This window comes from Anabrus simplex, chromosome X (genome assembly GCF_040414725.1).
Source record: "Anabrus simplex isolate iqAnaSimp1 chromosome X, ASM4041472v1, whole genome shotgun sequence".
In the NCBI taxonomy this organism is placed as follows: Eukaryota; Metazoa; Arthropoda; class Insecta; order Orthoptera; family Tettigoniidae; genus Anabrus; species Anabrus simplex.
In genome coordinates this window covers 111,518,586-111,545,769 of record NC_090279.1, presented here as the reverse complement: position 1 = coordinate 111,545,769, position 27,184 = coordinate 111,518,586, and the positions used below count along the sequence as shown (strand labels likewise).

Below are 27,184 nucleotides of genomic sequence, written 5' to 3'. Positions count from 1 at the left end.
TGGAGCAGTAAGAAATAACCCAGCCAGGTGATATCAACTGCTACAGTGTCTGGAGCAGTACGAAATATTCCACCCGGGTGATATCAACTGCTACAGTGTCTGGAGCAGTAAGAAATAACCCAGCCAGGTGATATCTACTGCTACAGTGTCTGGAGCGGTAAGAAATAACCCAGCCAGGTGATATCTACTGCTACAGTGTCTGGAGCAGTAAGAAATAACACAGCCAGGTGATATCTACTGCTACAGTGTCTGGAGCAGTAAGAAATAACCCAGCCATTTGATATCTAGTGCTACAGTGTCTGGAGCAGTAAGAAATAACCCAGCCAGGTGATATCTGCTGCTACAGTGTCTGGAGCAGTAAGAAATAACCCAGCCAGGTGATATCAACTGCTACAGTGTCTGGAGCAGTAAGAAATAACCCAGCCAGGTGATATCTACTGCTACAGTGTCTGGATCAGTAAGAAATAACCCAGCCAGGTGATATCTACTGCTACAGTGTCTGGAGCAGTAAGAAATAACCCAGCCAGGTGATATCTACTGCTACAGTGTCTGGAGCAGTAAGAAATAACCCAGCCAGGTGATATCTACTGCTACAGTGTCTGGAGCAGTAAGAAATAACCCAGCCAGGTGATATCTACTGCTACAGTGTCTGGAGCAGTAAGAAATAACCCAGCCAGGTGATATCTACTGCTACAGTGTCTGGAGCAGTAAGAAATTACCCAGCCAGGTGATATCTACTGCTACAGTGTCTGGAGCAGTAAGAAATAACCCAGCCAGGTGATATCTACTGCTACAGTGTCTGGAGCAGTAAGAAATAACCCAGCCAGGTGATATCTACTGCTACAGTGTCTGGAGCAGTAAGAAATAACCCAGCCAGGTGATATCAACTGCTACAGTGTCTGGAGCAGTAAGAAATTACCCAGCCAGGTGATATCTACTGCTACAGTGTCTGGAGCAGTAAGAAATAACCCAGCCAGGTGATATCTACTGCTACAGTGTCTGGAGGAGTAAGAAATTACCCAGCCAGGTGATATCTACTGCTACAGTGTCTGGAGCAGTAAGAAATAACCCAGCCAGGTGATATCAACTGCTTCAGTGTCTGGAGCAGTAAGAAATTACCCAGCCAGGTGATATCTACTGCTACAGTGTCTGGAGCAGTAAGAAATAACCCAGCCAGGTGATATCTACTGCTACAGTGTCTGGAGCAGTAAGAAATAACCCAGCCAGGTGATATCAACTGCTACAGTGTCTGGAGCAGTAAGAAATAACCCAGCCAGGTGATATCTACTGCTACAGTGTCTGGAGCAGTAAGAAATAACCCAGCCAGGTGATATCTACTGCTACAGTGTCTGGAGCAGTAAGAAATAACCCAGCCAGGTGATATCAACTGCTACAGTGTCTGGAGCAGTATGAAATAACCCAGCCAGGTGATATCAACTGCTACAGTGTCTGGAGCAGTAAGAAATAACCCAGCCAGGTGATATCTACTGCTACAGTGTCTGGAGCAGTAAGAAATTACCCAGCCAGGTGATATCTACTGCTACAGTGTCTGGAGCAGTAAGAAATAACCCAGCCAGGTGATATCTACTGCTACAGTGTCTGGAGCAGTAAGAAATTACCCAGCCAGGTGATATCTACTGCTACAGTGTCTGGAGCAGTATGAAATAACCCAGCCAGGTGATATCTACTGCTACAGTGTCTGGAGCAGTAAGAAATAACCCAGCCAGGTGATATCAACTGCTACAGTGTCTGGAGCAGTAAGAAATTACTCAGCCAGGTGATATCTACTGCTACAGTGTCTGGAGCAGTAAGAAATTACCCAGCCAGGTGATATCTACTGCTACAGTGTCTGGAGCAGTAAGAAATAACCCAGCCAGGTGATATCTACTGCTACAGTGTCTGGAGGAGTAAGAAATTACCCAGCCAGGTGATATCTACTGCTACAGTGTCTGGAGCAGTAAGAAATAACCCAGCCAGGTGATATCAACTGCTTCAGTGTCTGGAGCAGTAAGAAATTACCCAGCCAGGTGATATCTACTGCTACAGTGTCTGGAGCAGTAAGAAATAACCCAGCCAGGTGATATCTACTGCTACAGTGTCTGGAGCAGTAAGAAATAACCCAGCCAGGTGATATCAACTGCTACAGTGTCTGGAGCAGTAAGAAATAACCCAGCCAGGTGATATCTACTGCTACAGTGTCTGGAGCAGTAAGAAATAACCCAGCCAGGTGATATCTACTGCTACAGTGTCTGGAGCAGTAAGAAATAACCCAGCCAGGTGATATCAACTGCTACAGTGTCTGGAGCAGTATGAAATAACCCAGCCAGGTGATATCAACTGCTACAGTGTCTGGAGCAGTAAGAAATAACCCAGCCAGGTGATATCTACTGCTACAGTGTCTGGAGCAGTAAGAAATTACCCAGCCAGGTGATATCTACTGCTACAGTGTCTGGAGCAGTAAGAAATAACCCAGCCAGGTGATATCTACTGCTACAGTGTCTGGAGCAGTAAGAAATTACCCAGCCAGGTGATATCTACTGCTACAGTGTCTGGAGCAGTATGAAATAACCCAGCCAGGTGATATCTACTGCTACAGTGTCTGGAGCAGTAAGAAATAACCCAGCCAGGTGATATCAACTGCTACAGTGTCTGGAGCAGTAAGAAATTACTCAGCCAGGTGATATCTACTGCTACAGTGTCTGGAGCAGTAAGAAATTACCCAGCCAGGTGATATCTACTGCTACAGTGTCTGGAGCAGTAAGAAATAACCCAGCCAGGTGATATCTACTGCTACAGTGTCTGGAGCAGTAAGAAATAACCCAGCCAGGTGATATCTACTGCTACACTGCCTACTCAAGTACTCAAGTCAGGTCATATTTACTACTACACTGCCTGGAGCTGTATGAAGTAGTCCAGCCAGGTGATATCTATTGCTACACTGCCTGGAGCCGTGGTAGTCCAGGACGTACGCACGAGTGTGAAGGTGAAGGATTGTTCAAGTGGGTGGGTGTCCTTGCTCAACTTGGTATTACACTGGATTGTGAACTAAATATATGCTTTAATTTTCTATGTCATAAGTTTCCGTTATTCGTTACAGGTTGACACGCGACGATTCGCGTCAGCGGAGAACCAAAGGGATGTGAATGATAACAGTGAAAGGGAACAGCTTGATTCGGAGACTTCTGTAGATCCACCATCGCACGGTAAGACCAAGTGTTGTAGGTGCTGATCGATTCACATTCACACTCGGTATCCCCTTAATTCAAAGAAGTAAAACCCTAGTGTATATGGGCGGTATATCGTCTGTATCCAGGGGCTATCTGCTAGGGAACGTGCTTGTGTCACACTCCTCCATATTCAATACTGTACACTGGACTACGCTTTCTGAATTCCTGAGGGGATTGGAATTAATTACAGCGATCCGAGAATAAGACAAATTGTAGCGGTCAGAATAACGGAAGCGACAATCCACCAGCGAGCGAGACAGGTGTGTAGTCTGTCTCTCCTACAATTCAAAGTGTGTATACAGCAGGCAATATGGGATATGGAGAAGTAATCATTGTTCTGGAGGAAATCAAACAAATCCTAGGAGTGTAGTAGATGAAGTCAGGTGAAGTAAGTGATATAAACTAGTAAATGTACTCACCATGGAAGTGGAGGTTTTTGGAGATCTAGAAAATAACATAACAAATAACAGACGAAACTATCTGGTTTCTATCGAAGAACAGCATTTGGTAAATGACGCCTTCTTTTAATGACAATAAATATACAATTCAGGGTGTCGTTCGCGAAAGTATTTACCTGGAACGTGAGACTCCATGAGATAGAAACATGCTTATCAGAGAAAGAGAGTAGAGCCTTTGAAATGTGGTGTTACAGAAGAATTCTTGAGGTGAGTAACAAAAACTCGTGTACTTGCCTCGAGGTTTTGCGGTTCTTTCCAGCAGCACTCCCAATGCGGGTGAGCATATTGAACTACATACCTGCAGCCCTGCCAACATTACATTTCTCGAACTAGTGGGGAAAAATCGTGTTCCCTCTAGCATTGCAAGTAATTGCGCGAACCGTTACACTGTGAAGCTTAAGGTGAGATGCACGATCATAGAACAAACGAGGAGCAGTTGACTGGAGGGAGATATGGGATAAGTATGGAAAAGTGTTTAGGCTTATGACGGAGAACAGGAACAATGTACATAGTGCGGTGGGAGGGAAAGTTCCGAAAGACAGGTATGCTAATATTTAAAAAGGGTAGAGAAGTGAGGGCAAAGGGATCAAGGCAAGGGGAGTTTTGACGAGTGTACCCGTGAGTCATCGCTGGTAGAACACAGAGGGAAATAGGAGAAATATGAGAGGGTTACAGGAAGGTGACAGGTAAGGGGAAAGAGAAACGTAGAGCTGATAATAGGAAGAAGGTCTGGAACAGGGTCGCGAGAAGGAGAAATGGAAGAGGAATTAGAAACTGCAAACATCAGAGTAGACTAGCAGGGGACGCGATCTGATGAAGTAGATGGGGTCGAGGATCTGGTCATCGAGGACTATATATTTCAGCTCGTGGAGAATGTGTGTGGAGGAAAGGAAACCAAGATAGAGGAATTAGGTTAAGACAGAAGTTCAGGAAGGAGGACGGTAAGAATTGTGTGACAGTTTTCCATGTGTACGAACAACGTACGGCAAGCAGGAATAACTACACACATAGTGTGGGATCTTATTATGAATTTGACGCCGAGGTGTCGTCATTTATTCTACTTGTTCTCCTCCCAACGTTTTAGATGTGGCCTAACCGGCATTGAAATTCGTGTCATACAACCTCTATTTTTCCTTGAAATATATTCCATTCTGTTACTACTTCAAGTTTTATTTAGTTCACAGCTGCTTCTTTGTGGATAGCCCTCCTACTCTTCGAGCGAACTTATGGAAAGAAATGAACGTTCTATGTGCTGACCTCTACTCGGAGTGCTCGTACTACGATGCTCCGCCCCCTAACCAATTAGAGCTCCGTAGTTCCGGAGAGAGCCATTAAGCGAAGAAGAAGCATCGTGACTGTACTTGGTGTCTCGTGAAAGAGCTCTTGCCAGCCTGTGAGATGGATAACGGATAAATAACATACGTGAGAGGGCTTCTCCTTCTGGCCCTCAGGATTTGTTTGTGTCAATTTCATCATGGGAACGTCCACTGACTCTATGGATTATTTATTTATGTCAGTTTATCTGCATTGATACGTGAGTACAAAATGGCGCTGCGGCGTCGCATCAAGCTTACTTTCTACTTTCGGCATCGGTGAACCAAAAAATATCTATTTGGCAAGGTGTGGTGTGTCTAAATCCTTATTGCGTTTGTCGGATTATTCTCGGCTAAATCTTAATGATCTGTTCTTCTAAATAAAAAAATTTCCGGTTAGTTGTTATTGAGGTGCACAAGGTTTGATCACGTGGTGTAAGTATCTTGAAAAACCTTGTGATTTTGTTCTGGGGTGAAAGTAAATTATGATCTAAGTTGATAGATAGAGTACTATTTTCAGTTCACCCCAACTTAGTTCTAACCAAGGAGACGGTTTTCTTATTTAACTTTTCCCGGTCTTATTTTAATATTTTTCTTTTTTTATTTCTTGGTTCTTTCGCCCACGTTAATTATGCTTTTCTCCTTCCTTGTTCGGGCTTGTGCTTCCCTGGTTACCTTTGGTTTCGCGTTGTTCTTGGCGTTCGTGCGTTACCATGTCAACGGTGATTATTGAGATTGTTGATCTGGTTACCATTTTCATCATTTTTTTATTTAATAAATCCTATTTATTCTTTTCAAGAAAAGATTGTTCTTCGTTTAAATAGATACCTTGTACCTGCATTTCTTTCCACTGGTTTTTATGAGACACTCTGATTTGTTTTGATGATGTTTGAGGGTGTCTGATTACGCTTCCTGTTTATTACTTTCTTAATGAACTAGCTCACTTGTGTACTTGCTAGTGTGTTTTGACTTTATTTTACTGCCGTTATCGTAGTGGTTCTGGGTTTGTCTACCTAAAGGGGCCCATAGACGTGCAATATAATTGATAGTGTGCACTTCGCATTGAACGGTTGTGCAATATATTGTACGAAATCAAAGAAGTTTGAAATATATTGCACAAACTACAAAATACTGTGCCGTGTGTTGGCAATATTGTGCAATGTCCTGTCCTCCCGCCAGTTGTTATCAACAGGTGGGGGAGAACGTATCGCGATGGCAGACAAACAAGAGGAGAAAAAGTTTCTTTTGGAGTTTGTCGAAGTGTACCATGACCTTCCGGCTCTATGGGACGTTAAGAGCAAAGATTACAGTAATCGCGTTAAAAAAAAAAGTGAACAGTACGACGTGCTTATTGATAAATATCGTGAAAAATACCCGAATGCCGATAAACAAGAAGTTATTAAAAATCAATTCTCTGCGTAATAGTATTCTTTTTCTCAATTTGAGGCGTAACCAAAGCGATAAGTTCATCAAACAATTCACCATTCATGCGCAGAAAGTTTCGAAAATCATTTGGCTCGCATTTTCTCAGTTCAGTGAGTAAATTTTCAGGAGTGTACCTTTCTCTGTCCAGAAACCACTGTTTGGCCCATGTCCTCCTTTTCCGTTTCTGCTTCTTTGTGGCACTTACGCCCACGGCGAGCAAAACGCAGCAAAGATCAGCGTCACTCAACATGTTCACCAAACAAAATAACGGCATGTACTGACTATATATTGCAACGCATATTGTACGTCTGTGACCGCTTTGCACAATATATTGTACAACCCTTCAATATTAAGTACACACTATCAGTTATATTGCACAAACCCCGATAATGCGCAAAAATATATCATGTCTATGGGCAGCTAACAATATATTGCACAATCCATTTTGCGCAATAATATTGCACGTCTATGGGCCCCTTAACGGGACAAATATAAGGGAGAGGAGATTGTTATCAGTGGGATACTTCCTAGGAGGGATACTGAGTGGACGGGCACTTTACATGAAACTAATATGTGAGACTTTGAGTGAGATTTTTATTGTGTGTGTATGCATTAGTCAGGGGTTTGTTTAGGAGAGATATAGGGAGGACTAGGCAGGGGAGGTGTGAGTACAGAGACACAGTGCTTGTAAGGGACGGGATAGAATTAAGTAATTCATGTCTGAAAAGTGTTACCAACAGGAGGGATACTCGGATTAAAGTAGAATTTGTTAGCTATTAAAAAGTTAAAGATGAGGAACGAAAATTCAAGAGATGATAGTTTTGGGGGTAGATTGATGCATACGCGGAAATATTTCATCAGGTAAAAAGTAATGTAACGACACAGAAAATAATGTGATTGTATTGATTGATCAAATGTTACCAACTGTTAACTCGGAAGGTAATGCGAATGACAGAAATTTAAATTAACCTGTTAGGAAGTGGTAGATGAGAAATTGACGGGATCGAATAGATGAAGGAATATTATTGATCTGATGGTGGCAAAACCAGATTAGTATTTTGAGAAAATGCGTTGAATGACGGTATAGGTGACCAGAACGGTGACCAATTCTTTTTTCAGAATGTGAATAGCGCTATTACTTAAATACTTTTGTTCATAACTAAAACTCAATATGCTGAAAACGTAGACGGGAGTGTAAGTATAGTAGCGGCTACACATTTCTTCATATGATAATGGGGAGTTTAGAGGAAATACTACAGAAATACAGTCATTTTTTGCAGCAATCAGAAGGATGGTAAAGGATCGACACTTCGATAAATGAAGGTATCGGCAAAAGAAAGCGGAGTGGGTCGAATTACCTGAAGATGGAAGACTCCCTAGGCCTCGAAACCTTACGTCGGTGTCGGAAAAGAACAAATGTTGACCAAGGGAGGTCAAAGAAGATAGCCCTGATAACTCAGCAGCCACTTAAACAGGCAAAGGATACCATGTGTGTCTTCTACTACATCAACTCACACACGGGGATATCAGCGGTCACTGATTTGATTCGATTTGAAATTAGGATTGACGTAGAATGTGAATAGTGCTAGTCGTGGTGAGGTAATGTGTGTGATGACCTCGGTGAGCACGGAGAGCTGGAGGGTCTGTAATCTGAAGGTTAGTATCTATATTAACTGGAAGAGTAATTGTCAGAGTCCTTCCTTTTCATGTCCGTCGTGGCTGTCAAAAGCACGTGGATTTTAAATTCCGCGCTCCACATAGTTAAGTTAGTGTCATCTTAACAGTTCTTTAAATTCCGCGCCCATGTAGTTATAATAGTAGCAGTGAGGTTACAGTCTGTTAATATGTGCTTTACCGGGCGAGTTGGCCGTGCGCGTAGAGGCGCGCGGCTGTGAGCTTGCATCCGGGAGATAGTAGGTTCGAATCCCACTATCGGCAGCCCTGAAGATGGTTTTGCGTGGTTTCCCATTTTCACACCAGGCAAATGCTGGGGTTGTACCTTAATTAAGGCCACGGCCGCTTCCTTCCAACTCCTAGGCCTTTCCTATCCCATCGTCGCCATAAGACCTATCTGTGTCGGTGTGACGTGAAGCCCCTAGCAAAAAAAATGTGCTTTTCATGGCTGACACGATGACAGCAGCTACCTTGTTACAACCTAACCTCAATTTTTGAACAAGAGAACGTCGCTAACTTCACTGCCGGCATTTTGACAGGGCTTAACCTCACTGTTGCCACCTTAACGATATACAGTGTGAGGAATCTAAGCAGCTATCAAATTGACAGCTGCCATCTTGTCAGCACATTGCTCATTTTAACCATGCCTCGGCAACTTCTTTCCTTCTTCCTTTACTATCCCTTCTAATCTCCATACCTGCATTGCATAAGGAGTGTAAGAGGTTATACGCGTTTATATTTGTTTACAGTTGATCGATAAGCTGTTCACATCGTGGAAGTAGAAAGTAGTTAGTGTCTAGTAGATTTAACTTGTATCTTTGAAAGAAGAATCTGTTAGCAGAAGATAAAGTCCGTCATGGAACAATCCATTACTATCTATATTTGCAAAGAGTAGGGAAAAACATTTTCCCGGGGCTATTACAAGGGACATCATGAGATAACTTGTAGGACAATTTTTTTATGAAAACAGAGTAGAAGAGAGTTCAAGGACGCTTAAAACGCTCAACGTCACGAAGCCGGGTGTAATACAGCTTCATCGAGAAAAAAATAAAATAAGCTGAACCGTAGTCAAGTAAACACCCTTTTTTAAGTACATTTCTGAAGGAGATTTTCAATTGTCTCTTGTTGTCTAGGCCTGCTGCAAGTTCTGTTACTAAGCACAGATTTCGAGATAAAGGGAGGCAAGGTGATGATGATGATAAGGATCAGGATGCTGATAATAATAGTGATAATAATAAAGGAAAATGAGAAGAAGAAAAATAAAGAAGAGCTCACTGTTTCTTTGCCATTAGATCTTGATGATTTTCATTTTCTAAGCATACTACACGTTCTTTCGCAGCGCAAACATCTCAAGGAGAGAAGCAAGATGAAGTAGAAGAAGATTTCAACGCTCCTTTGTTATTGAAACAAGTGAAGTTTGTACCTAGAAATGCTACTGCAGAAGCACATATTACATCAAAACAAGTCCCTACACATGAACTGTCTTCATATAGGCTCAAAGATCACAACAAGCCTCTGTTACCCCATGTAGACGTAAGATACTGTAAAGACCCCAACGTACATGTAAAACGTTTGCAGCTGCTAAGAGTCTATCACGATGCTGGTTACACGGAGTATAAAGCAGATATTTTTGGAATAGAGCAAGTATTACGCCGTGTGAGTATTACTGAGTAATAGCTCCTCGAAGTGAAGACTTTACCTGTAAGCTCTCTCTCGACAGTACAACAGCGTAGACACCTTCCTACATTCTCAGCCCTCACCCTTACCTAAGACATCCTTCTGTAGTATATAGTGGATCGAGTAGCTATATTGGTAGAGATTATTTTCCATCATTATCCATTCCTAGGTTGTTAATTCCACCCCTAGGTGTAAAGCCGGTCTCAAACTCGGACAAAGAGAGGAGAGGCACCGTAAATACTACAAAAATGTAAGATCTTTTGCCCTTTAGACCTTTTACCCTTTAGCCATTACCCCTTTAGCCAATTAGATATTTAGCCCGTTATCCTTTAACCCATTAGCCCTTTAGCTCTTTAGCCCATTAGCCCTTTAGTCCATTAGCCCTTTATCCCTAGGAGGAGGGCTCGGTGAGGAGCAGGAAGAGTCCTTTCGTCCTTTTGCCCTTCTAATAAGACGTGACCCCTAGGTTCCATTCCCTTTCAAGTGTGTATCACGAACATTTTCGGTTCAGCATTTTCCAATCCTACACTGCATGAACTTTATCACTTCTAACAGATTACAGATTTAGGTTATAACAACATTCTATGTTGATCTACATATCATCATTCTGATTATGATTTAGCTTTCGGGAACTATCCTTCCTCGAGAGCCCTCATGCAGCTCTCCCCCAATATTAGTTCCATAAGAGCCTATGTATACGCAAGAGCCCCTGCGCTAGACTGATGTTAGGAAGGGTATCCAGTTGGGAAGAGGAAGCCCCCGCGTTAGCCCAATATCGAAACGCTCTAGCACAGCTCTCCCCAAGTTAGTGTCGTAAAGCTCATGTAACAACACTAGCTCCTGTGCTAGACTGAGCAGCTGGTGACAAGGACGGGCGATAGCACACCTCCTTGAAGTTCGTCTAATATAACCTATGTACTGTGCCATATCACCAGAGATAGTATTGTGTAATACTGTGGACTCATTACAAGGACGAAGCTTTCGTGTAATAAGAAAGTTGCGTAATGCAAGATCTCGGCAGCGCGTGGCATCAAAATGAACTTGTTATCTTCCATGGCAACAGCAAGCAGTTCGTATATTTCAAATGAGTCAATCGAAGAATTCATGGGATTGTTTTAGAACGGCAGATTCGAAAGAGACCAATCACGAGCTTGGAAGCAAAATAGCGGAATGAAGGGATATACAGAACAAACGAATTCAGGCCTACCAACTTCGACTTTTACAGTGCTACACCATCATTGATTTAATTAGGCAATCTGTTTTAAAACCATACTCCACGTTTTTGATATGAAATAGAAGTATCACAGGTATGTAAACTACCTGTAGACAGAAACAGTACGGTACTTAATTTTGATCTAACAAAGTAATAAATATATTTTCATTGAGACAGCACTTTTTACCAAGTAGGCGGCTGAGCAATTGCATCATCATATCAGTGGAGATCCCCGATGTATTACTAATACAGGAAGTCTTGTGAACGCGTGCGGCTTGAGGAAATTGGACAGGCATTCTGCTCTGAAGTCGTGGACCGCGCAGGTCGGAATTTCTTACGCTAAGACCATGTTGAATGGTGGTAACATTAACAGTGACGATTTTCTCCAATCAAGTAGACAGATTTATGCGGTGAAATGTGAGACGCTATTTAACGAGTTATATGCATTATCAAGGTGCAAGTGATATTTTTATTATTCACGGCAGTGAACAGTAAAATTTACAAAGCAATTACTTTTGCTATATATAAAATCATGTATTACGTTGCAGTATGCCAGAGTGCGGTTTTGGCACGGGATTATTAATAACTAAGACGGTATTTACTATCGATATCTCCAAACCCATGTATGCAGTTTGCATTCGGGTAGTGCAAAAACTGTAATCGGTATCCGTGATCGCGAAGACCTTGTGCTTATCGTCATCTATCGTTCGGTATAAATGAATGGTGTGTGCGGAGCACCATATTTCAAAGACGGCGATGGAAGAAGCAAAGGCCAGCATTGTATTTTTTAACGCTATAAAGTGTGTTGCAATGATGCCGTAATTTACGCAGACGCAGCGGCTTACCATGAAGAAACCTGAGACGACACCAGTTAAGTTTATCTTAAATTATAGGCATGCTTAGATAGATGAATTAGTTCGATCCTCACGTAGTTTAATTGTAAATATCTTTGTGGTTGAGCTATGTTTTGTTATTGTAAAGTAATGTTAGGTTTCAGGGGAAATGCATGGTCGAAGCCTGAAGTTTTCTTCTTATTATTTTTCTTTTTATTTGATGGGAAAGAGGGAAATTATTAGGTGTAGTTAAGGATATATATATGTCATGAGGTTATGTGTATTCCAATTTATGTTACGAGATGTAGACTCTTTTATTAAGGAGGCTGCACAGACTAAAGTTTGTTTGCGAATAAATTTTAACAGGGAACAGTTTGTTAAAGCATGAAGCATGTTTACAGGTGTTTGCATGGTAGATGTAGCGAGCTCGAAAATGCACCGTTGAATTAGCATCTTTTAGATAGGCAAAGAGGACCAGCTAATTGAATTGTATTGTGATACTACGAGAGAAAAGCAAGATTAGCCTGATACACTGAGATTTATATAAATGTGTCTTAAGACAGGACGGAGGTGCCTGCTAATTAATAAAGGGGAAAATATAACAGTTTTAGCTGCGTTGTGAGAGAAAGGCTTGATTTGCCTAGAGTATCGAACTTTTGCACTACGAGGTGTTAGGCCAGATGTGTCGTGTGTTATATAAAGTAGCCCTGTTAAATTGAAATGTAGTAATGTAGGCCGTAGTAATGCGTATTGAGAGCACTGAGCTGAGTTCGAGGCCTTTTGTTTGTATAATGAACCGAGCAGTGATTGCGGCGTTAACATGTGTTCCCGATATATTAGAGTCTCTCAGGCGGGAATTGAGAAACCAATTAGCTGATGTCATCTCTTGCCAGACAGGATGTCTCATAGCTGTAGAATTAGTAGTGTCAAGAAATTTATGATGGGACGTGCAGAATTATATACCCTCAACATGTGTAACTGAGTCAGGATTTCCTTGGTTTATAATAAGAAGGAGTTTAGCATCTCATAAATTGTATTACAGATATGTGTATACACAGTGATATTTTGTTTATTTTATTTGCATGATATTTACAGGTTTCCTTGATGTGTGTCATTTATATTGGTTTGTGTCATATGTTATTAATGTTTATGTCATTGTCATCGTTGTTAAAGGCTTGTTTCTTATATATGAGCCCGTAGCTCACTCTACTGGAAAGTCGGCTTTCTAGACGTCCAATTTGTAACAGAATGGTCTGTTTGTAAAATCAGTGTAGACTTAAGTTAGGGACCACTGGAACATTGATTAGTCCTTAAAGTTAGTCTCATATAGCCTCGGGGGCCCTATCACTAGGAAGTTGTAAGCAGCCGCCATTTTGCACAATCGCCCCTAGGCCGTCTTCTTAAATCCTATGTCTCCCCTGAGCCAGCTTTCTCCATAAGGTTCCATGTATAGCCGCCATATTGTGCAGTAGCCTCTGGGCTAGCTTTCTTCATAAGAGACTGTGTATGGTCGCCATTTTGCGCAATCGCCCCTAGGTCGTCTCCTTAAGTCCTGTGTCTCCCCTGAGCCAGCTTTCTCCATAAGAATCCATGTATAGCCGCTCTTGCGCAGTAGCCTCTGGTCTAGCTTCCTCCATAAGAGCCTGTGTATAGCCGCCATCTTGCGCAATTGCCCCTAGGCCGTCTCCTTAAATCCTATGTCTCCTCTGAGCCAGCTTTCTCCACAACATTCCGTATATTGCCGCCATCTGGCGCAGTAGCCTCTGGGCTATCTTTCTCCATGAGAGGCTGTGTATAGCCGCCATCTTGCACAGTAGCCTCTGGGCCAGCTTTCGCGGTAAGATTCCATGTATAAGCTCCAATTTTGCAATTGTCGTCGGGAAGTACAGCCTGCTAAGAAGGAGGGGAGGTTAGGCCGCTCAGAGATAGCGACTCTCCACGTCGGAAAGGGCACCTACCCGTAAAACTGACGATAGGCCCCTCCAAGATAGCAGATGTGAGGTTAGGCTTGCTCTCTTATGCAAAATCTACGTGGGAGGGCCAACTGGCCGTAAAACTAATGTTAGGCCCCTCGAAGGTGGCGTCTTTGAGGTTAAACTCGCTCTTATGCAAATCCGCAAATCAGCATTGCACTACTACCACACTAGGGTTGAATGACCTCGGGTCAGAACCCGCCTAGCTACTCTACTAGAGGTGGCAGTGGCACAGATAAAAATTGGTCCAGTACCCCCATTGCTCCTCTACTGACTGCATCTAAAAGTCATGTCCGCTATTATCCGTTATAAAGTCAATTTGTACATGAAGCAATCGAACAAAACTTGGAATTCCTACAACTTGTGTTACGTCACATTTTTCAGTGAACCAAACCTTAACTCAGATAACTCCTTCGATCTCCTGAAAGAAGTCACGTGCACCATGTAACAGAATCCTGAATGCTTACACACCAGTGACGTATGTCCCGCTGTGTTCCAGTGTTAAGATGATATGAGCTGGCCTTCGTTTCCTTTAGCAATATTATCATAATTTGGCTTGAGAAAGGCGGTTCATCCAAGACTGGGATATTGTTGATATGCGCTGATATTCTCTTTTTCGCTGACTGTCATGTGTGCTCCTGTTTTGTTAAGTCCTCGTTTATTCTACACTAATGTATAACATGGGCCTCGCAGGCCAACACTGTGTTAACTTGTTCACAAACTGCATTTTATTACTAAATAATGAAAAGTGAAGAAGAAGAACTCATAAATACATTTTTGCCAACCACTTAGATTATTCATTTAATATCTTCCAAACGTCTGGTTTAATTCAACCAAAATATGTACAGATGATGAAGTTAATAACATGTGGTTCTCTCTTCAGAAAGACTACTCCTATGTGGGCCAGTCTTTGTACACACAACCTACTCTCCATTTACATACTTTGAAGTGGTCCTAGTGCTGCTAACTGTAGGAAATATATAGCAGAAGCTTTGCAGTTACTCTTGTGGGCTCATCCGACTTTGACTATACACTGTACGCTAGAGAAAAGCACCTCTAACATGTGATGTATGTACATTTAGGTGGTTCCAGAATTATTAATATTAAGCAAATGGAGTTGCCAACGAAACAGGGGAAACGCAACTAAATTCAAAAAGTAGTCATAATTACACGTTTCTGTTAATTATATTGCACATCCTTTACTGAAGATACAAAGTTAAGCCACTCAGAGCCCAAACAGTCAGCGTGTACTCACAAAGGTCACTATATTGAACTTGTTACGCAATTCAGTTTTCATCCCACACCCTGAAGGAGTGGGGCGGGCCTCTCTTGGGCCAGGGAGGTTTATGGTGTGGAGAAGGTGAGGGGCCTACGCGAGGAACTGTACCGCATTCGCCTTAGCGCAAGAAAATGGTAAACTGTTCGTTAGAGAATAGTGCGACTTGTGTTGTCTTACTGCGCTTGAAGACAGTGCCGCAACATGTCCACACGTTTCGTACATTAACCAGCCATCTTCAGGTAGCCATTTTTGATACACTAAAGAGAGCAGTGGGAGAAGGCTGTCCGGGGAAATGACAAAAATCTGACTCATATTTTTTTCATGTATGATATAATTCTTGCCATTACTTCTTAGTGAAAGTAAAGACATTTACGGTAATAGGTTACAGACCTCCCTACGAAGGTTAACACACGTAACTCTCCCGTGAAGAGGCAATCCATGCGAACAGATGTCTCTATTAAAAGCCCGGATCAAAACATAAATCAACAAGGATATAAATTTATATTCGATTCAATGCTAAAGAAATGTCAACTGAAAGTTAAGAAAGGAAGGAGTTGTCTTGGATTCTCTTCTTTTTAAAATATGTTCGCCCAGAGGTTGACAGCATTGTTTAATCATCACAACTTACTGCCAGTTTGCCTTCTGAAGCTTATTTGAGAAAACTGGTGAAAGGCCTTAAATGATCATCTGCCATAGCACAATGTTTTTGTGGGAAGAAGAAGCATGAACCCCGAATAATCCTATTCTTTCATCAGCTAAAGCTTACGGAAGGAACTCGGTTCAACAGTCATTCATTACAAGTAAAGTTTCTTTAATTGACAGCATTAACTTCTGAGGAAAACAAGGATCTGTTGGCAAATCATGCTCTAGTTTTAATGTTTGTTCCCTTTCTGTACAACTGGATACAATACAAAACAATACATGCTAGACGGAACGTCACCCCTGGTGATATAATTGCAAACATTCTAATTGATGTCATTATGTAAATAGAGCAAGCGGGTGGAGGAATCATTGGATTCACGTCACATGATAGCAAGTCGAATAAAAAGTTATGGACATCCTTAGGAATATCCGGCAACATGAAGAATCTAATATGTTCAGTTTCAAATCCAACTGACTCTAGCAGAAAACTGTGGGCATTTTCAGACGCGCCACATGTCCGTGACAAAGTAGAGGTTAAACACGACGGAGATATTGATGATTATTTATTTCACACATCTCCGGAATACGAAGAGAGCTAAATCATCTCGAAAACATTCTAAATGCTCCACCTCCTGAAATGAGTTGTACACATCAGTTTATCACGAAGTAGAAGAACTGGTAGTACTGTACGCCTGCTGGGAAAGTTCGTGAAGGTGTCGAATCTACATGGTCTGGAAACGCGGTTGGCCGGTTCGAGTCCCGTTGGTCGAAACAATTTTCACCATCAGAATGTTGACCGGCAGGTTAGGAGAGGTGCTGGTGTACAGTTAGATTGCGTGCCAAGAGCGTGCGTTGATTCCAAACTTCATCGCAGTGCTCATTTGGAGCGAGGGCACATGGCACTGTTGATGGTGATTCGTTCGTCGTATCGCGATGTTAAGCCATGAGGAAACACCTTGGTGCTATTTGACAGAAGTAGGCTGAGTGCCGGCACCACGTTCCACCCTCTCCTTTTCTGCTATCATACATTACGTCCTTCACTTCACCTTATTAACTCCTCATCTGTACGCTACTGTGTCCCATGACCATGTGATACATCAAAGAATACGACAAATAACAAAGGAACATTATTTCCACTCGTAGGACAATCTAAAATATAAAAGTGTGAACTAATCGTTTAATATGTTCTAACTGCCCACAGGATACCAACTGTTCGCAGATTTCAACTGGTATAAGTGGTACGGTAGAAGAGAGAGCTGGAGTGATGCCAGGGAGCAGTGCAAGAGAGACGGAGGCGATCTCATGGTGGCGGAGAGTGAAGAAGAGAGGAAGAAGGTGTTCCTTGAAATATACCAGAGTTTGGAGTATTTGTACAGCCTTTGGATGGGAGTAAACATGTCCGGAGGTGAAGATTCCTGGGTGTCTGTGAAAGGTGAGTTCTACTCATGAAATACCGGATGTTGGACGGAAGACATTGAACAATGGTAGCCGACATTTAGCGATGTCACTGGCTGATGAACGCACGAGGAGTAGATAACCACCCCCTATTAACTATAATCAGGGGAGGAATGAGGAAGTCCTACCCTCAGTAGCTCAGGCGGTAGAGTGCGGGTCTTCTGAGCCCAACGTGGCAGGTTCGGTTCTCGCTCAGTCCCGTATTACGTCAGTCTCGTATCGGTAGATTTACTGGCACATGAAATAAATCTCGAACAAAATTCCCGCAGGTCGGCGTCTCCCAAAACTATACGAATGCAGTTAGTGGAACATAAAACGAATAGCATTAAATATGCCCAAAAGAAGGGGAAGGGCCATGAAGGACATGAACATTCGAGAACCTAAAACCGTGTGGGTGCGACGTTAGGCCTTGACAGAGTAGGCTATTTACCACGCCCTGATGTGGCACCAGGACACGCTCGGGTCATGGTAGGGACATCATCATTATAGACTGTTGGACCCTCGTTTTTTCCCAAGCGTCTTGTCTTTAAATCATTAGAAACTGAGTCTTGGTCTCCCTCTACTGCTCTTACCCTCTAACTCTCCTAGGTAACCCATCATCCCCCATTCATCTCATGCGACCCTAACACCGAAGTACCATTTCATCCACTGAGTTTATTACTAACTTAACCTTTACCTTCTCATTCTGAGTACGTTACTGTTCCCACCTGATGTTTCGAGACATCATTCTCGCTCTGCTACAACTAACTTATGAACAACATACCCAGAGTCCACCCAGCTTTCGCTCCCATACAGCGAAGTTGGTGTGAAAACAGACAGTTTCGTCCCAGAACTGACTTCTTACAGAGCTCACTGCATCAGCTTCGCTGCTCCTTGCTTCCTACACCACTATCCTGGGAGAAGTGATCTATCTGTTTCAGTTTTGTATCTCCGACCTGACATTCAGTTGTTCCCTACCGACATTAGGCCTTTCGGTATTCTTAGTAATGCTAATATTAATGTCGTACTCACTGCACCTGCAGTCGAACGTCGATATCTCAAACGTCCTTTACTGAATTTTCAGTATCTCGAAGTAACTGAAATTTCCCGGCCGTTTGTTCTATTCTTCACGTGTATTTATTTCTTTATTACAAGAAATTTGGTTACACGAATTTCTCGAAGGAAACTTTTCCTCTCTTGAAAAAAAATTACTCTGTAACTCGAATATTGTACAACATTAACTGTGCAATACAGCATTAACAAGTAAAGGGTGGGTTACATTGTTGCTGCTGGAAGTTACTCTGACGTGAACCGGAAACCTAAATCTTCTAGTGGTCGGAAAATCGGCTGATTCTCGGGAGTGAATTAATTACCAGTCACTTACGGAAGCAACCCCGGGAGTCGTGGATGAAAAGCACTATTTATGAATCTTAGTCGTGTTGTATTGACGAGGAATTTCAACGTGAAGGGAGGAAAATCCTCATTTTCGTGTACAGCTCATCCAAGGTACTCGTGGTCTTCTGCCCACATCCAGACTACAACCCATTTACCAAGAGGTGACTAAAAACACGAAGAGACTAACTCATTTTCCAAAAGTGTTAAAGGAGGTATGATTCTTGTTTCACTACTGTATGTACAGTAGATCCTAATGGGTGGGTAGGAGATAGGGATCTGCGCTCGGATGGCCTTCATTTAAACAGCAGTGGTACGTATAAGTTAGGAAATTTGTTTGGAAGGGTAATAGGGAGGTACATTCAGGGAAACGGGATGGCTTAGGGATCGGTGATAAGGGAACAGGGAACTGGAAATCAAGTAGGGATGACATAAAATTGTTAGTGTTGAACTGTAGAAGTATTGTAAATAAAGGAATAGAATTAAGTAATTTAATAGATATATATTTACCAGATATTGTAATAGGAGTTGAATCATGGCTGAGAAATGATATAATGGATGCAGAAATTTTCTCACGGCACTGGAGTGTGTATCGTAGAGATAGGATAGGAATGGTGGGAGGGGGAATTGTCATTCTGGTGAAAGAAGAATTTGTAAGCTACGAAAAAGTTAAAGATGAGACACATGAAATTCTAGGTGTAAGGCTCATTTCTAAAGATAATAGGCAACTTGATATATTTGGAGTGTACAGATCGGGAAAGGGTAGCACTGATGCGGATTCGGAATTATTTGATAGGATAGTCAGCTATGTGGGAAACAACATGGAAAGAAATGTGATTGTAGCGGGAAATCTGAATTTGCCAGATGTAAATTGGGAAGGAAATGCGAACGACAGGAAGCATGACCAACAAATGGCAAATAAGTTAATATGGGAAGGACAACTGATTCAGAAAATGATGGAACCAACCAGAGGGAAAAATATCCTGGATGTCGTGCTGATAAAACCAGATGAGCCCTATAGGGAAACTGAAGTAATAGATGGCATTAGTGATCATGAAGCTGTTTTTGTGGTAGTTAAAAATAAATGTGATAGAAAGGAAGGTCTTAAAAGTAGGTCTGTTAGGCAGTACCATATGGCTGATAAAGCAGGCATGAGGCAGTTTCTAAAAAGTAGGTGGAAAACGGTAAATAAAAATGTAAACAGACTCTGGGATGGGTTTAAAGAAATTGTTGAGGAATGCGAAAACAGGTTTGTACCTTTAAGGGTGGTAAGGAATGGTAAAGGCCCACCTTATTATGATAGAGAAATAAAGAGACTAAGAAGGAGGTGCAGACTGGAAGGAAATAGAGTTAGAAATGGCTGTGGAAGTAAGGAGAAATTGAAGGAACTTACTAGAAAATTGAATCTAGCTAAGAAGGCAGCTAAGGATAACATGATGGCAAGCACAATTGGCAGTCATACAAATTTTAGTGAAAAATGGAAGGGTATGTATAGGTATTTTAAGGCAGAAACAGGTTCCAAGAAGGACATTCCAGGAATAATTAATGAACAAGGGGAGTGTGTATGTGAGGCAGAAGTATTCAGTCAGCAGTATGTAAAGATTGTTGGTTACAAGGATAATGTCGAGATAGAGGAAGAGACTAAGGCCAAAGAAGTAATAAAATTTACATATGATAACAATGACATTTACAATAAGATACAAAAGTTGAAAACTAGAAAAGCGGCTGGAATTGATCAGCTTTCTGGGGATATACTAAAGACAATGGGTTGGGATATAGTACCATATCTGAAGTACTTATTTGATTATTGTTTGGCCGAAGGAGCTATACCAGATGAATGGAGAGTTGCTATAGTAGCCCCTGTGTATAAAGGAAAGGGTGATAGACATAAAGCTGAAAATTACAGGCCAGTAAGTTTGACATGCATTGTATGTAAGCTTTGGGAAGGCATTCTTTCTGATTATATTAGACATGTTTGTGAAATTTATAACTGGTTCGATAGAAGGCAATTCGGTTTTAGGAAAGGTTATTCCACTGAAGCTCAACTTGTAGGATTCCAGCAAGATATAGCAGATATCTTGGATTCTGGAGGTCAAATGGACTGTATCGCGATTGACATGTCTGAAGCATTTGATAGGGTGGATCATGGGAGACTACTGGCAAAAATGAGTGCAATTGGACTAGATAAAAGAGTGACTGAATAGGTTGCAATATTTCTAGAAAATAGATCTCAGAGAGTTAGAGTAGGTGAAGCTTTGTCTGACCCTGTAATAGTTGAGAGGAGAGTTCCTCAGGGCAGTGTTATCGGACCTTTATGTTTTCTTATATATATAAATGATATGAGTAAAGGAGTGGAATCGGAGGTAAGGCTTTTTACGGATTATGTTATTCTCTATAGAGTAATAAATAAGTTACAAGATTGTCAGCAACTGCAACGTGACCTCGGTAATGTTGAGAGGTGGACAGCAGGCAATGGTATGTTGATAAACGGGGCTAAAAGTCAGGTTGTGAGTTTCACAAATAGGAAAAGTCCTCTCAGTTTTAATTACTGCGTTGATGGGGTGAAAGTTCCTTATGGGGATCACTGTAAGTACCTAGGTGTTAATATAAGGAAAGATCTTCATTGGGGTAATCACATACATGGGGTTGTAAATAAAGGGTACAGCTCTGCACATGGTTATAAGGGTGTTTAGGGGTTGTAGTAAGGATGTAAAGGAGAGGGCATATAAGCCTCTGGTAAGACCCCAACTAGAGTATGGTTCCAGTGTATGGGACCCTCACCAGGATTACCTGATTCAAGAACTGGAAAAAATCCAAAGAAAAGCAGCTTGATTTATTCTGGGTGATTTCCGACAAAAGAGTAGCGTTACAAAAATGTTGCAATGTTTGGGTTGGGAAGAATTGAGAGAAAGAAGAAGAGCTGCTCGACTAAGAGGTATGTTCCGAGCTGTCAGCGGAGAGATGGCGTGGAATGACATTAGTAGACGAAGAGGTTTGAATGGCGTTTATAAAAGTAGGAAAGATCACAATATGAAGATAAAGTTGGAATTCAAGAGGACAAACTGGGGCAAATATTCATTTATAGGAAGGGGAGTTAGGGATTGGAATATCTTACCAAGGGAGATGTTCAATAAATTTCCAGTTTCTTTGAAATCATTTCGGAAAAGGCTAGGAAAGCAACAGATAGGGAATCTGCCACCTGGGCGACTGCCCTAAATGCAGATCAGTATTGATTGAAAAAAAATCTGTTTTCTATAACTTTACTATAATAACGGTTATAATTGAAGTGATGCCGTAAAATAGAGTTGCTTTGTATTGTACCCGGAATGATTACATGCACGCGTCCATTCAGATGTTTCCAAAGCTCATGCGTGCTATCTTCGCTACATGTTCTTTCGACCACCCAATGGTAATCGGAAGTAATACGTTTTTCCATCCAACATCTTTGATCAACATGGAGGGAATAAATACGTCCATCAAGAAGAACTTGGTTTATTGCCCCATCGTCTTTATAACAAGTAGAGTTTGTACATTGTCAGAACGTCAGGAATAACTTCGTTCATCTTTCCATTCTATGCGGAATATCGTTGTTACAAGACGAAGAGTTTGTACGGCTAAGTATTTGTGAATTGTTAATCATTCGAAGTTTCGAGAAGGTTACGTTATGGAGTAACGTCTTTACAATATGAAGTGTCTATTCAATGTTACCGAGCTCGATAGCTGCAGTCGCTTAAATGCGGCCAGTATCCAGTATTCGGGAGATAGTAGGTTCGAATGCCACTGTCGGCAGCCCTGAAAAAGGTTTTCCGTGGTTTCCCATTTTCACACCAGGCAAATGCTGGGGCTGTACCTTAATTAAGGCCACGGCCGCTTCCTTCCTACTCCTAGCCCTTCCCTGTCCAATCGTCGCCATAAGACCTATCTGTGTCGGTGCGACGTAAAGCAACTTGCAAAAAAAAAAAAAAAAAAAAAATCAATGTTAGATGTTCAAAACCTCCAAGGTCGTCAAGGAGTCGAATAAATTTAAACACGTATTCGCGAGTTCTATTTTTATTTGAGATAGCACATCGAATTGGACACTTGGCTGAATGGACTGCCAAATGCAGAGAAGTACGTACTAATTTGTGCAAAAATTCAGACGTTTTGTTAAAAAGGCGTATTCTTTTTGTTTTTCATGAACCATGATCTGAGTGTGCTGATTCTTGATGTTTTATAGTCAAGATACATTTTTCCCCTGTGCGAAGTGAGGCATGTGCACGTCAATTGCTGACAGATCGTCAAGTTAAGTTCATCATGTGGAACATGAATGCGCTTAAGTATGCAAAGTGGAAAACCGATACAATTAATTATTTAGATTAAGAAGTTATCTTGTGTTAAAGCTGTTATAACTTTACACCTTAGACATCGATTTTGTTCGAAGTGAGTGTTGTGTAAATGAGGTGATGCGCAAGTGTTTTGATTTTATCACGGCACGAGTTCATCTGGGATGAGGCTTCATCTTATGATACTCAAGATTTACGTCGTCCTCATTTTTCCTTCACTTTGGATTCGACATGAGTAGGAGTCCAAGGATGATCAACCAACCAGCAGCCTTTTCCAACACCACTATGAAAGCTTCAATCATGGAGGATAACTCAGGTCGTGAAGAACTTCCAAAACGCCTAACCACGAGGTATGAATCATGGAGACCGCCATGACCACACGGTGGGTGCAGAAGACCAAATGTGAGTTTGTATCATTCTATTTCTTACTCATTCCTATAGTGAAATCATATCGGATTATGTTGCCACAAATTCCAGCATAACTGTTGATTAGCCTACATGATGATGATGATGATGATGATTGTGGTATGAATTAAAATTTAACTTGTATTTTCCAAGAGAGTTCTCAGTGGGTGTACTTTAGTGACAGTACAATGTAAATTTATTTTTAATAGGTTAAATAACATATAAGTATATTTCTGAAGAAGTGATATCAGTGATTTAACCATCTTTGATCTGTTTTCTTAAGGTAAATATGAGGTAACAAATCATACAGTTCAAAGCTATTTAATTCAAACTAGAGTGACCCAAAATATTAAACTATACACCTAAGTGACAGTGTGTGATAACGAAGTGAGGAACTTACTGGATATATCATAAAAAGGAAGTGAAGCCACATTTAAATATGGAACCTATGCTGATGGTGAGGTAAATTCATTAATTTCATTCCACTTAATTTACAACGCTTATGCCATAGCGTAGATGTCTGTTATGTTTAAGGCAATGCTGGATTTGTGAGGCAATGTCATGTTCTTTTGTTATTGTTCTTATTTGCTTTTCATAAAATATATTTGTATTCTTGAATGCTGTTCTTTTCCTTCGAATTTAAGCTATAGGCTAACCCTTTTGTGTATCTAGCCATCCTAAGCACTCGTTATCCTATTTTAACCCATATCGACCCTTGATTTCATGCTCACCCATTTTCCCAAATCATTTTAGGGCACAGTATATTTATAAATACTGTTAAAATCAATGTATTCAGTATAATCCCGTGGATACATAGGATGTGCTATACATGCCCAAAAGCGATATTCTCTACATTTCTAAATTTCGATAATACGAAATAAATTTTAGCTTCCGAGGTGTTTCGAGATCTCGAGATTCCACTGCATTTCAAGTTCCAAGAAATTAGATTGCAGGTTTTCATCTCTGTCTGCCATTAACACCAAGTAATGTGCGCAGGCCAAAATGCTTACGATGTGTTGAACCGAATCCATCCCTGGCACTATGCACCTTTCAGTAGATGATCCTTACAAACTATGAACAACAAGAGTGAAGATTGCAGCCATGTCCCACAACTGTAAGTACCTTGAAGCAAGAACACATTCTACCATCAACATAAATGAGTTTGATTGATTGCGCCGAAAGCCTACAGTTGGAACTTGAAAATAGGTGCAATGAGTATGGTATGAAAATTAGCCTCTCGAGGACTAAATTGATGTCAGTAGGTAAGAAATTCAACAGAATTGAATGTCGGATTGGTGATACAAAGCTAGAACAGGTCGATAATGTCAAGTATTCAGGTTGTATGTTCTCCCAGGATGGTAATATAGTAAGTGAGATTGAATCAAGGTGTCGTAAAGCTAATGCAGTGAGCTCGCAGTTGCGATCAGCAGTATTCTGTAAGAAGGAAGTCAGCTCCCAGACGAAACTATCTTTACATCGGTCTGTTTCCAGACCAACTTTGCTTTACGGGAGCGAAAGCTGGGTGAACTCAGGATATCTTATTCACAAGTTAGAAGTAACAGGCATGAAAGTAGCGAGAATGATTGCTGGTACAAGCAGGTGGGAACGATGGCAGGAGGGTACTCGGAATGAGGAGATAAAGGCTAATATAGGAATGAAGTCGATGGATGAAGCTTTACGCATAAACCGGCTTCGGTGGTGGGTTCATGTGAGGCGAATGGAGGAGGATAGTTTACCTAGAAGAATAATGGACTCTGTTATGGAGGGTATGAGAAGTAGAGGTAGACCAAGACGACGATGGTTAGACTCAGTTTCTAACGATTTAAAGATAAGAGGTATAGAACTAAATGAGGCCATAACAATAGTTGCAAATCGAGGATTGTGGCGACGTTTAGTAAATTCACAGAGGCTTGCAGACTGAACGCTGAAAGGCATAACAGTCTATAATGATAATGTATGTATGTATGTATGATATTAATAATCTACCCTTAATCCCATATTCTCTCGGTATGGCTAACATTCTTTCCCTAAGTACTCTGCCACATGCCTTCAACGAAAATTAAAGAAAACTTGTTATTCATATGACAGCACTTTTGAGTTATCTGATGCATACTGAAGATCTGACCATGACAACCAATCTGAGGTCTGAAACTATAGCGATTTTCATCAAACATACTCTCATAACAAGATCGGTTTATCCCTCCCAAAAATAACAGTGAACACATTGCCCGGTCTGCGGACGAATCGCCATCAGCTGTGTCGTTGAAATACCTCGATGGTTCCAGCAGTCCTTCCTTTGCTTACAGATAGGTGCAATTACTGCTGTCGTCAAGTCAGAAGGTATCCAGGCTGATCTTAATACTCTGCGAGCTCGGTTGTTCGCGACCTCGAGATATATTCCTTCCATCTGTACTTTAATTTGCTCGGAACTATTAAGAGTTCACCGGATTAAACCAAAACATAATTTATTGCCCTTTTCCCTCCGTACCCCACACAATGCCCATCCGTTTTCAACACTTCTTATCTCCCACTACCGGAAAATCATTAATTCCTGACTCACCCTAACTCGCCCAGTTGTACTTAATTTATACACTCATGCTCAGAAATTAAGGATAATGCTGATACATGGTGAAACAACGCCATGGTGGGCGGTTTGCGGTTTTAAATCACCTCGGGGTATGACCATGTGGTGCATCTGACCTGCGGTCGTCGCACGGTGGCGCTGGCAGCAGTCCAAATACGCAGAGGTGTGTTGGTGCATGTCAGAGTACGGTGTAGCGAGTAAGTGCACATGTTTTCAGAAGTGCTAATGGTGACTGTGTGGTGAAAATGGCTCAAGGAACACTTATTGATGACGTAATGAGGGGTAGAATAATAGGGCGACTGGAGGCTGGTCAAACACAGCAGGTCGTAGCACGGGCATTCCACAAAGTGTAATCTCAAGATTATGGCAACGATTCCAGCAAACAGGAAACGTGTCCAGGCACTACAGTATGGGACGTCCGTAGTGTATAACACCACAAGAAGACCGACATCTCACCATTAGTGCCCGCAGACGGCCACGGAGTACTGCAGGTAGCCTTGCTCGGGACCTTGCCACAGCCACTGGAACACTTGTCTCCAGACACACAGTCCACAGACGGCTGAACAGACATGGTTTACTCGCCCGGAGACCTGCAAGGTGCATTCCACTGACCCCTGTTCACAGGAGAGCCCGTAAAATCTGGTGTCAAGAACACAGTACGTGGTCATTGGAACAGTGGTCCCAAGTTATGTTCACGGACGAGTCCAGGTATAGTCTGAACAGTGATTCTCGCCGGGTTCTCATCTGGGGTGAACCAGGAACCAGATACCAACCCCGTAATGTTCTTGAAAGGGACCTGTATGGAGGTAGTGGTTTGATGGTGTGGTGTGGGATTATGATTGGTGCACGTACACCCCTGCATATCTTTGACAGAGGAACTGTAACAGGTCAGGTGTATCGGGACGTCATTTTGCACCAGTATGTCCGCCTTTTCAGGGGTGCAGTGGGTTCCACCTTCCTCCTGATGGATGATAACGCACGGCCCCACCAAGCTGCCATCTTGGAGGAGTACCGTGGAACAGAAGATATCCGGCGAATGGAGTGGCCTGCCTGTTCTCCAGACCTAAACTCCATCGAGCACGTCTGGGATGCTCTCGGTCGACGTATCGCTGCACGTCTTCAAACACCTAGGACACTTCAGGAGCTCCGACAGGCACTGGTGCAAGAATGGGAGGCTGTACCCCAGCAGCTGCTCGACCACCTGATCCAGAGTAAGCCAACTCGTTGTGCGGCCTGTGTGCGTGTGCATGGTGATCATATCCCATACTGATGTCGGGGTACATGCGCAGGAAACAGTGGCGTTTTGTAGCACATGTGTTTTGGGACGGTTCTC

At 42.0% G+C, this 27,184-nt stretch overlaps 1 protein-coding gene across 1 annotated transcript in view; it reads left to right on the top strand.

The window, feature by feature from the left end:
* Positions 1-27,184, top strand: part of LOC136886015 (hemolymph lipopolysaccharide-binding protein) — an 84,814-nt gene that overhangs the window by 39,936 nt on the left and 17,694 nt on the right. Inside the window, exons 2-3 of the mRNA XM_067158726.2 lie at positions 3,098-3,203; positions 16,916-17,146. Of these exons, the coding sequence (XP_067014827.2) occupies positions 3,098-3,203; positions 16,916-17,146 (337 nt within the window). The remainder of the gene's footprint in view (positions 1-3,097; positions 3,204-16,915; positions 17,147-27,184) is intronic.